This window comes from Cupressus sempervirens, chromosome 6 (assembly GCF_028749045.1).
Source record: "Cupressus sempervirens isolate cs-2001-9-10 chromosome 6, ASM2874904v1, whole genome shotgun sequence".
Lineage (NCBI taxonomy): Eukaryota > Viridiplantae > Streptophyta > Pinopsida > Cupressales > Cupressaceae > Cupressus > Cupressus sempervirens.
The window spans coordinates 607,382,691-607,394,667 of NC_143123.1; the positions used below are offsets into that span (position 1 = coordinate 607,382,691).

The following is an 11,977-nucleotide window of genomic DNA, read 5'->3' on the forward strand; positions in this document are numbered from 1 at the left end:
CACGGGCGCAGGTATACTCCAGGCACGCACATGGGGAGTCGGGAAAAAGACCGCCTACCTAATTCTCATTCTCATTCTCTCGATTCGATTCCACCTCTCTTTAAAAAGCACTCGGGTTAATGAAATGCTCCTCGTCCGAGTCTCGAGTAACACCTAACGTCTCAGGGGAATTTTCGCATTAGGGAAGGGGAGGGGAATGATCAAAGTATATGCGGTTGCAGCTGCTGTATTAGACAAAAATAGCAGGTGAATTCGCGGATGGGAGTAGAGCAAGCGTATATTGATTGGGGGAAGAAAGGACGCAGCTGTCTGCCATTATTCCAGAAGTTCAGGTATAATATCTGGTCCCAGGGACCCCACAGGATCGTCTGTTTGCAGGATACAAATCTCAACCTTCTCCTTTCTTTTATTCTCCCTCCTCTCCGCCTGCTCCCCGCCGGCTGCAAATATTCGACTATTTAGCCAGTGCCTGCTTTCTGATACCCCTGCCCGCTTTAGCCCTGTGTTTCAGATGAACTTGCTTTGCATGGGACGAATCAGGAGCATTTTCTGGATGGTCTTCATGGGGCTGCTCTCGTGTATTTCCGCCCCTTGTAAGCCCATGCAAAGCCCTGGCCTCGACCTTCCCAGCAGGTTTCACGAAGACAAGGTCCTCGAAATCGACAGCCCGCGTCTTTCCGTCGTCGATGCGGCCTCCGCAGCCGTGGATTTCGGTGGGATTTTTCATCACAAACCGGCGGCTGTTTTTCGGCCGGTGGAAGCGGAGGAGATAGCCGGTTTTATGAGGGCTGTGTATAGGTTGAAGAAGGTGGAGAGCGAGGTTGACTTCACTGTGGCCGCCAAGGGAGCCGGTCATTCCATCTATGGGCAAGCGCAGGCACGGGCGCCCAATGGGCTTGTCGTGGATATGCGCGCTCTGAGAGGCATTGAAATCCACAGTAAGTATGCAGATGTCGCTGCGGGAGAACTCTGGGCGGATGTGCTCGTTGAATCATTGAAAGTTGGCCTTGCGCCTCGATCCTGGACCGATTATCTATATCTCACCGTCGGTGGGACGCTCTCCAATGCGGGCGTTAGCGGCCAGACCTTTCGCCATGGCCCTCAAATCAGTAATGTTCTCCAGTTGGACATTGTCACAGGTAATATGCCATGTTGTCTTCTTCGCATTGCATGTATCTGTATTTTGCCAATATTAGAAACCATTATTTTTATTATTTTAATCTGTATTTGTTCAATATTAAAAATCATTATTATTATTAGTATTATGAAAGCATGTAATGTAGTCTATGGGATGGCTAGTGCAGACGAATTTGCTCTAATCCTACAATCGAATTCATCATTAAGTTATGATTGTGTTTACATTTACGTTAATTTGCATTGGAGATACCCAATTTCTCTTTAATTTCTATTTATGTTATATAGTTTGCAAGTATTTAAACTATTTACTAATATTACAATGACATAGTCATGATGTAAGCAGCTAAATGATGCCCAACTCAAATCTCTTTCATATGTGAGAAGAAATAAAAGTTAAACTGCACCACTAAAATTGTGAAAGTACAGGAAAAAATTATAAACAGTATTTTCCAGAGTAATCTTTTAATTTTGTGATATTATATAGACAGAGAAATTATAAGACTTATAGATATAATATAATAAATAAATAAATTGGTATATTATAGAATAGAATAAAACAGAATAGAAGTGATTAGGTTAGAGCAAACTACTTTTTGTATTTGTATAGTTCCAACCCTCTCCAGCTATCTATCATATATAATCATTTATATAATAATTTTTCACATAATTTTGGATGATAAAAACACAATAAATATGACATACAATATCGTCATAAAACTATATTATATGATACTGTAGCATTAACAATTGACATGAGATTTTCTATTTTTTTAAGCTTTAACTGGGAGTATGTTTTCAATGAAAATTTGAGATTACACAATCAAGACTATATAGTGTTTTTTTAAATCTTTATAGTAAGCCTATTTTATGAGAAAAAAATAAACTGTATGTTTTATAAAGATTTTTGCCTGATCCTCCACAACACTAATAATTCTGATTCAGGATAGAATTCACCAATTAATACTTTACCAGATGGCGATTACATGCTTTAGAAGTTAAGATTCTCATACATGGAAAATGTATCTAGAAGATGTGATGGGTTACGCTTAGTTATTCCAATCAATGATTTCATATTCATATGTATGTTTTTAGTATGTTGGCATGCTTGCACTAGAAGATGGATTGGTCAGAAGTAGTACTAACTTGTAAATTGAAAGACAGGGACTGGAGAGCTACTGAATTGCTCTGCCATAGACAATGAGGAATTGTTCTACGGTGCCATGGGAGGGCTGGGACAGTTGGGCATCATAACCAAAGCCCGGATCATTCTGGAACCCGCTCCTCAAAGGGTAAGAATTATTATTATTATTATTACTACACCATTCAAAGTTATGCATGCACGGTCGGGCATTATTTTCTTGGTCTGTTGTGTCTTCTTCAACTGCAACTTGAACGTACCCGATAGCCTTTAACACTCTGTTCTTACTGTTTCCGTATGGACCAAATTGAAATAGGCATGTCATTATCTCTTTTACCCCGTTAAATTCGATGGGTATACCTATAACAAAATATTTTGACAGACCAATAAATAAATAAATACAATAAAATAAAAATCCTGTTGTCAGCGATCTTTCATGAAAACGAAGAACAATGTACTCAACAAATATATGGTGAGGAGAAGCAAAGGCTGAATAATGTACTCAACGAATATATGGTCAAGAGAAGGAAAGGCTGAATATAAGATCTGAACGTACTTAACCAATATATGGTCATGATCAGAAAAGGCTGAAAATTAAAGCTCGAAGCGTACAACCAATTGGGAAATAATTAGTAGGAATTCCTTTCGGCTTTCCGTAAATAGTCGCAGCAGCTAGAGACAATATTAAACATTACCAAACTGGCAAGGTCTAACGTCAAGTTAAACCTTTACTGTACATTGTGCACTAAAATGATTTGCCCCTTTTTATGTACTGCTATCTGGATAAATTACTATATCATTATTAAGACAATTAAAAGGAAATCATACTATTAACTAGCTAGGTATTAAAATCCAATTTGTTTTGTTTTGTATTTATGTATTTAATTCTGATTATATAAGCTCAACTTGTTTGTTTTAGGTGAGATGGGTTCGGATCTTCTATAATGATTTCGATGAGTTCTCTAGGGATCAAGAGCTGATTGTGACAATGCAAAACAGTGTAGACTACTTAGAAGGCTTCATGATTCTTAACAGCGAGGCGATGCACAGTTGGTCGGTCGGCTTTCCCACAGCAAAGCTGCCGAATGAAAGCTTTGTCCAGGGCATTGGAAACCAGGTCCACTTTTGCATAGAAATAGCAAAGTACTTCACACACCAATATGGGACTGCATATATGGACAAGGTGTGTACTAGGCACATTATGTTTTGTTTGTTTCTAACGTTATAGCATCTTTTCTCGTGAACTAGCCGATCTGAGCCCGTGCTTCTTGTATGTTTGCAGGTTATGGATCGTATCATCTCGAAATTGAGTTTCATTCCCTCGGCGATTTACACCGCGGATGTTTCCTACTTCAGTTTTCTGAATCGTGTGCATGCCGAAGAGCTGAACCTGCGATCTAGCGGACAGTGGGATGTCCCTCACCCGTGGCTCAACATGTTTGTCCCACGAAGCAGGATTTGTCAGTTCACTTTTAGTCTCACAAAGATCATACCTCGCCACACCTTCAAGGGCCCTATTCTCATTTATCCAGTGCTCCGAAGCAAGTATGAAATTCACTAATTTCCAACGTTTCTCTTAAAAATGTTTGCGAAGATCTTTGTTCAATGTCAATGCATTTACGTTATGCGTAAACTTTATATGATTTTGTTAAAAAAAAATCATTAACCCGTAAGTTCATATTCTAGGACCATCTCCATTGGATTGCCCAAATGTTCTTTTCATAATATTTTAGGGTACGCTGGGAATTTGGGTTTTCTATTTTTGGGATTTCGATTTTTTTGGTTAATGTTTTAAATTTGGAAAAGTGGAATTGGAATATCAGATTTCTAACAGACTTCTCATTAGCAATTAGGAATTGAAAATCAAAACCTGGTTACACTTTTTGAGGAGTGTGAAAACAATAGATTGGACTATTTTTTGGAGTCTACCTCTAACTCCAAAGCTGACCCTTAAAAATGTATCTTCCCACTCATCTTCGGAGTGAAACAAACTGTTTTAAGTAAAATCTCAAAAATAAGAATGAAGATTTGCAAAACCTTGATTTGGCTAAATCAAGATTTGTAGAAATCTCAATTAAAGAACTAAAGGGACTCATCATATCTATTTAACCTATCATTTCAGGGTCATTTTTCAACAATATGATCATTCTTCAAGAAAAAAATTAAGTATCATTTTGACTATTTAACACTTAAAAAGTGTAATATTTAAGCCTTCAGAAACACAAGAAAAATTAAGGTTGAAAAAAATAAATCTATTTTAAACTATTTACCACTTTTAACCCTATGAATCAAACATTAATCTAAGATATTTAAATCTCCAACATTTCAGATTATTCTGAGTGATTCATGATTATGGCTGACTAATTGTTTTATCTAGATTTTTGAGGGTGCAATGGCTCTATCAATAATCCATCCAAATGCCTCGTGGCCAATCTACATCCACATTTATTTTTATTTAGCCTTTTGCCAATTGTATAGCCTATGAAAACCTCTTATATAGTATTTTTAATTACAGAAAACAGAAATGGCAGGTAGATTGTCGGATCAAACCCACCTAATTGATGAGCCCTTGCCAACCAAAAAGATACAGTATTGTTGCCGGCAATACTTATTTATTAATTCTTGCATCAATCTTCATCTGTTTTACTATTTTGATATGCATTTCGAAGGCTTACAGCTCAACAAATAACATTGCAGGTGGAATACAAACATGTCTGCAGTGCTGCCAGAGGACAATGAAGAGATATTTTATGTCGTAGGAATGCTTCGATCCGCGGACCCACATTGCTCTTGGGGGACCTCCTGCATGGACAATCTGCTGTTACAAAACCAAGAAATAGTTGATATATCAACTGCAACCACCCTGTCAGAGGTTAATACTGACAACGGGTTTGGCGCCAAGCAGTATTTGCCCTACTATGCGAGTGAATCTCAGTGGAAGAATCATTTCGGAGGCAAATGGGAAAGGTTTGTACAGAGGAAGGCAAGATACGATCCTTTAAACATATTGGGTCCTGGACAAAGGATTTTCAAAACAAGTATGACACGTACCCAATAAAGAAAGGAAAACAACAATACGATGCTATAATATACAATGTTTTTGTTCCAATCTGTACAGTCGCAAGTAGTGTGTTTGTCTTGTACACCGAGCGTATAATTTCTGTTTACAAATATCTAAGCGAATGAGTTAATGAGATACCTCTTGTGGAAATATTCAGCCTGAATCTTGCACTTTCCTTTTTTACTGTAAGTCAGATGCTTCCTTATTCCGGTGTTATGTTACCTCCGGAAGTTTAATATGTTTTTGACTCTAAGTGGATACTTGAAGCTTCCTTATCCCGGCGTTATGTTAGCTCCGGAAGCTAAATATGTTTTTGACTCTTAAGTGGATACTTTGAAAAAATCAAGGTTTCAAATCTTTAACCTTTGTTTCTTATGTCCTCTTTTTGGTTTGTAACAAGTCATTTGAAACATTTTATTTTAAAAGGGGTGGTGAAGATATCCTGTCAATATTTAAACAGGAAAGTATGAAACAAAGACTCAAAAAATATTAGAACAAGGGTCACACAATACTAAACAGTTAAAATTGTTCTAGTAAAGCAAACATGGTGTTCCAATGTACTTGTAAGAATATCATTGTTAGTAGGCTTGCAAGTAGTAAGTGTGGTCTTCTTTTTGGGTCTGTTTGGTTAGTGGAAGATTACACGAATTGGCTTTTTCAAAATTTGGATTTGAAATTTTTTGCGTTTGTTTCAAAATTGGCAAATTGGAATTAGAATACCAGACTTCTAATTTTGTCTCAAAACTAGATTTTTTGACTTTGTATTTGCAAGTACGAATTGAAAATCAAAACCTAGTTATGTTTCTTCAGGAGTATAAAAACAATAGATTTGACTACTTTTTGGAGTTTACCTACAACTCCAAGCTTACGCATGAAAATGTGTCTTCACAATCATCTTCCGAGTGAAACAAACAGTTCAAGTAAAATCCCAAAAATAGGAATGAAGATTTGCAAAACCTTGATTTGGCTAAATCAAGATTTGTAAAAATTTTGATTTCTACAATTCTACCAAATGTGTGTGTGTGTGTGTGTGTGTGTGTGAGAGAGAGAGAGAGAGAGGGAGAGAGAGGACACTAATCCTCTATTATGTCTAAAGGTTTGGTTTTGACAACATTCACACCCTTGAGGAAAAGAGGGGTTAAGAATGACTTTAGTTATAGTCTACGAAGATCCCCATTGGTCCAACTTCTCAATCAATGCAACTTTCTAAGCTTGCACTTTAATTTGTTTAAGAACATTAACATTAGCCAATATCATATGCTTGGTATACATTAAAGATGGTTGTGTAGGCCTCAACAATAGAAGAATAACAGGGAATACTTTTCATACCCAAGGATTGAACATCCATTAACCAACCATTTGTCTATTTCAAGGTGTGTTTGAATGTCAAACCAAGAACATAGACTAACAAATGGTATGACAAAATATATGCACTAAGTTCCTTTTGGACCCATGCATCTACAACTTGGAAACATGCTTGCAAAATGGTAAATACTAGAATGGAACATTTCTAATTCCTAATTGCCAAAGCATGAACAAACTACAGAAGATAATAAATCTAGATTTGCAGGTAAGAATTACTGTGTTGGCTTTCATTGTAAGAATAGCCACTAATTTTGTTTCAAATGGTTGCCAGAATAGGCAAGGATCTGAATGTTAGCTATGAAAATTATATGGAAAATGATAAGGTTCATTCACCGAGTGGGCCTCTTTGGGTGAGTGAAGCCAAGCTACTTAACAATCTATGAAATCAAAATGGATAATGTTCTTTTATTCATAACAAAGGAACCTGTTACACATCACAAATGAAATCAATCCATATTGTTAAAAACAAAGTATTATAGGATAACAATATAACTATTTACCTTGTCTCTCCTTGCTAGCCCTTGGAGAAATAAAACAACTATAACTAACTCCCTAAGCTACTACTAACCACTCCATAATAAATAGTGGCACTTGTTTACATTAAAGAGTACATGATAATTTAAGTCAACAAGAAAGAATAAATTTTGCATGCAAAGTCGTTGGAGAGAATGTAGGAGATTCTGGTGCCTAGATCTTCTACCAATAAAGACAATTCAAATCACTCAAGAAACCAAGCAACTCAATTGGAATTGCACTTTAACATTTACTCCTTCCTTCATGGTAGCTTAAATTGGTCTTGAGAATGATGCACACTTGTTATAACATGTTAATCCGCCCCTTCTTCCTTGTTGACTTATTCCTACAAAAAGAGGTTAGTAGTACGAAATGTACAAGATATATAAAAATATTGAGAGGGAGGACATGAACATTGAAACTGAATGCAATATCTACTACAAAAAAGAACTAGGAATATCGAGAGTGCAAAAGAAGTACAAACACCTATAATGGCACATGTCATTGACACATTATGAGGCTAATGTCGTGGAAGGAACACTCACATGACAAAGGAAGATGGCGAATATGGCCAACATGAAACCCCTCAAGGTACTTTATAATGTAGTGCGAGTACAACAAAATACAAAGATGTTCAAGATCCCAAAATGCAACAAAGTGACACTTTATCTCAGTGCATTTGCAAAAATACTAAAAAAGGATGTCAACAAAGATCAAAAGAGATATAAGGTTGATACAAGAGATATTACAACCCATGAAAAATCATCTGAAAAAACAAAATCGATCTTCGGACCTAAAACAACCAAGATACCCCCCAGAATGCAAAAAAACAAAAAACTAAATGAGATGTGCATGGAACAAAATCAAGAAAATAGAACGCCTCAAAATATGTCTCCCAAAGTGTAAAATAGAACCTCTGACTTTGACTACATAATTCAATAATCAAACATCAAAAATCCAAATAAATTGCACCATCACGATGGGCTCGGAACCATCTTTCTAGGGATATTTTGTTTGTGAAAAATGGAAGTCCGAATGAGTGAGTTATGGCCAAAAAACTATAGGTAGGTAAAAAAAGTGCTAGAAAAGAAAAAGAAAATCATTCCCTCAAGATTTGAGCCAGAATACACTAGGAAGCGTGCCCAAGTCAGTACAAGAAATTACCTTTGGATTCGTGCAAAAAAAGATATTATTGTAACAAATTGCCTTGATTTACATATAAAATCTTGATTTTTGCAACAAAAATTCTTGGGATACGTACAAAAAAATTGTTTTGTGGACCAAAAATATCGATTTGTGTGCCAAAAATCATGATTTTTCACAAAATTCTCAATTTGCGTGCCCAAAAATATTGACTTTTGAACTCAAAAATCTCAAATTGCAACTGTGTCCAAATATTTTTTAATCTCAAATTCTAGATGTGTCCAAATTAGACAAATTTTATATGAAAATAGGGGGTTTTGGGCACTTTGAGCTCAATGGTGATGTTCGTTAGGCTCAAAGTGATCCAAAAATTAGTGACCCCTAGATTCAACATAAGAATTCTTTGAAAGTCACAGATTTGGAAACTGATGCCAAATCTCTCAATAATAAAATAGGGGCATGAATATCTAGAGCATTGATACTATGTTGAAGTTGATGAAAGATCAAGCCTACAACTCCCAAGAATCACCTACATGTAAATGCCTATCATAGAAATAGAGAAGCAAAAGCTATGGAGGTTGGAATTCCTAGATCCATAAATGAGACATTCTTGATGAGCAAAAAATAGATTGCTATTATCAAATCTGAATTAATTGGTTAATAATTACAAAGAGAGATTGTCGTTATAAAGGAGATCGAAACCCTCAAAAAGTCTTACCTAGGTTACATCATTATAATTAATAAAAGAATTAATTATTAGATGCCTAAATTTTAGCTTAAGAAGAATAGAGATAAAAAGTGACTTAATAATTAAATCAATGTGATTTAATTAATAAGAAAAAACTGTATTACTCTAACACATTCAACCCACATTCATTAATTCATTATATTATTCCTTATTAATTATTCACACACCACATGGTTGTTTGATGATAAATTACTTGGTTGCAAGAACATATATCACACTTCATCTACTCACAAGGAAAATAATAAAAGTGATTCTAGTTCTTTATACCAAGTATATCATTAAAGTAAATAAAGTTTTAAATTATCATACAATATTAACATAGTTAAAGTCCATGACCTAAAGCATAAAAATAGTTCTTTGTGACCATCATGAGACACCATAAATAGCAAAAAAAAATTAAAATTATGAAAAAAAAACACCATCATGCTATAAGGAAAGACTATCAAGCAACATAGTAAAAAGAAGACCAAATTGCAAGAAGATGGAAGAAAGAAACACAATTCCTAAGAGAGGAAATGGATTCCAGGAAGATGGAAAAGAAGGGACAATCAAAAAATATTGATGTATAGGAGGAAGAAGAGATTCGTACAAGGAAAGAAAGGAAAAAGCATTGTCCCTTGGTGAAGGAACAACAAAAGAAGACCTATTGTGAGATTCCTAATGCACATTATGTAGGATAACAAGGAATCCACCACAATAGGTGAGAAGAAAAGATAAGTAAAACTATGATGAAGTTTTAAAAACTCATGCATATGAGGTATAATTCATAACAAAGCCTTCTCCTTTACATATAAATGAAAAAATATACATTCAGAAAGAGTGTGAGAATCATCATAGTGAAAAGGACATGAAAATTTAAACATAGTATCTTGAAGAGGAATGCTAATTATTTTTGGTTTAGCAAAAACTACTTGAATATACACCTTTAAAGATACAACTTGACAAGTATTTGGTTAATCAAGATCATGGAGTAGGTAATAAAGGATGAAGAGGAGGTCGAGTATAAGGATGCACTAATTCCTGAGAAGTAGAATATCATATACCATGTTAATTCTTCTTAGGAGAAATATGATTAGGGTTTATAATATAATATCCATTGCTAGCATGGATGCTGATGATATTCCTTTGGGAGAGTATCCTAAGCATTGTTGGAGATTGACATTTTGCATTCATGGTTGTATTTTTCGTTGATGTCAACATAGTATTATTTCAGTAAAGATTAGTAGAGTAGAAGATGGAGAATGAGGTAGTACAGACTATGTATTGACGATGAGGGCAAGCACAGTTGAGGATATATTCTATAGTATGTCTTGATGACATGGACAAGTGTGCATGTAGAAAGTCAAAGATTTGCAAAAGTTATTTGTGATTTATAGAAGACAATGTGCATACAAAGTACTTGAGAAGTGGTTTATGTTGTTTGGATTGTATCTCCTTAGAGGGATAGAATTGCAATGAGAAAAATTAGATAGTGATAGTAGATAGGTTGATGATGACATCAATGAGTGCACAAGGTCCGAGGTTGCACGTGTGAAAAGTTGTGAAGACTGTGAGTAGACAATGATTTTGATTGTGAAAAGATTTAATAAATTGTAATATCTTCATGATGTCCTATTGCAATTAATTGGGAAATCCTCAATGTCAAATCAAAGAATTATTATGAGGACATAATATAAATGAAAATCATTTCCCTTGGGATAAAGAGTGAAATGTATGCAAGTATAGGAGAACTTGTATCATATGTGTGATGTTTGTAAATATGAGTAAGCGATCAAAGGGATCAATGTGATGCAAATTTGAATATCCAGTATTGAGATTCAAGAAGGTATTTGGTGTGGTTTTGGCACAGTAAGAGGACAAAGAAAGCGTACATGTTGTGGAGATCAATTATATTTCTATTATTTTGAAAGGAATAATACAAAGGCCAAATGGGCAATGAGTTTGATGGTCTTGCCATTGAATTAGTTTGGATAGTGGGTCCATCTACCTTCTATAACTCCAAATAGGGTTGGCACAACTCCTTATTGGTTTAGAATCTCCTCACAGTGATTCAAAGTCTCCTAACAACAATTGATACATATACTAAATGTAATTCATTGGCTCCTGACAATGTCCATCCTCTTACAAAGAACTTATACATTAGTACATCATTTTGTGGGTATTGTCCCCACCAGGGTTTTCACTCTAATCAAGAGTTTCCCTAGTTAACATATTTGGTGTTATTGTGTATATGTATCTTCTTATGGTTTCTGATTATATTATTCACATGTTTAAGGTTTAACAAGGTTGGTAAAAGATATATTGATCTAATAACTGATTCACCTCGCTCTCCTCTCAATTATCTTGGTGGACTTTACCTTCTAACATTTCATTAATACCAAGTCCTAACCTTGTTTTGTGATCATGTAATCCTCTAGTATAGTTATATTTCAAAACTTCAATAGGAGGATTTTTTCACTAGAATCATAAGCAAAGGTGGTGTAAGGTATAATAATAGGAGGAATAAAAGTATCTTTTCATTTCCCCTTAATAACATCATGAGTAGAAAGAGGAAGATAAGGTTCATCACAGAAATCTTTAACATCCTCATCATGAACTAAAGTTTGAGCTTAAACATATGTGTGGAAAGTGCTAGGAGATGAAGAAAGAGAAGAATGGTTAGGAAGGTAAGGAAAAGGATTGCAAAGGTCAGGAGGATGATTAGGATGATGATCAACTAAGGTTCTCACATAATCTAAATAAGAAATGAGCCAACCACATAAAGAGCTAACCACAAACTTGAATGAAGAAAAACATATATATTTTAATCTCATTAAAGCATAAGCAAGGACTATATGTAGAGCCAAAAACACTATGAAATTCAGGAAACTCT

The 11,977-nt window shown here is 35.2% G+C and overlaps 1 protein-coding gene across 1 annotated transcript; it reads left to right on the plus strand.

Moving 5' to 3' along the window:
- Positions 1 to 290: 290 nt before the first annotated feature.
- On the plus strand, positions 291 to 5,706 carry LOC149553707 (cytokinin dehydrogenase 3-like). The gene is made up of 5 exons (XM_089789943.1): positions 291 to 1,139; positions 2,299 to 2,426; positions 3,195 to 3,458; positions 3,558 to 3,820; positions 4,973 to 5,706. Exons 1-5 carry the CDS (start codon positions 512 to 514, stop codon positions 5,331 to 5,333), a joined length of 1,644 nt encoding a protein of 547 aa, XP_089646069.1. The 5' UTR covers positions 291 to 511; the 3' UTR covers positions 5,334 to 5,706.
- Positions 5,707 to 11,977: the final 6,271 nt, after the last annotated feature.

Coding starts and splice junctions, on each gene's coding strand:
- LOC149553707 (XM_089789943.1), top strand. CDS start 512: ATGAACTTGCTTTGCATGGGACGAATCAGGAGCATTTTCTGGATGGTC. Junction 2,427..3,194: donor TGGAACCCGCTCCTCAAAGG/GTAAGAATTATT, acceptor TGTTTGTTTTAG/GTGAGATGGGTTCGGATCTT. Junction 3,821..4,972: donor TATCCAGTGCTCCGAAGCAA/GTATGAAATTCA, acceptor ATAACATTGCAG/GTGGAATACAAACATGTCTG.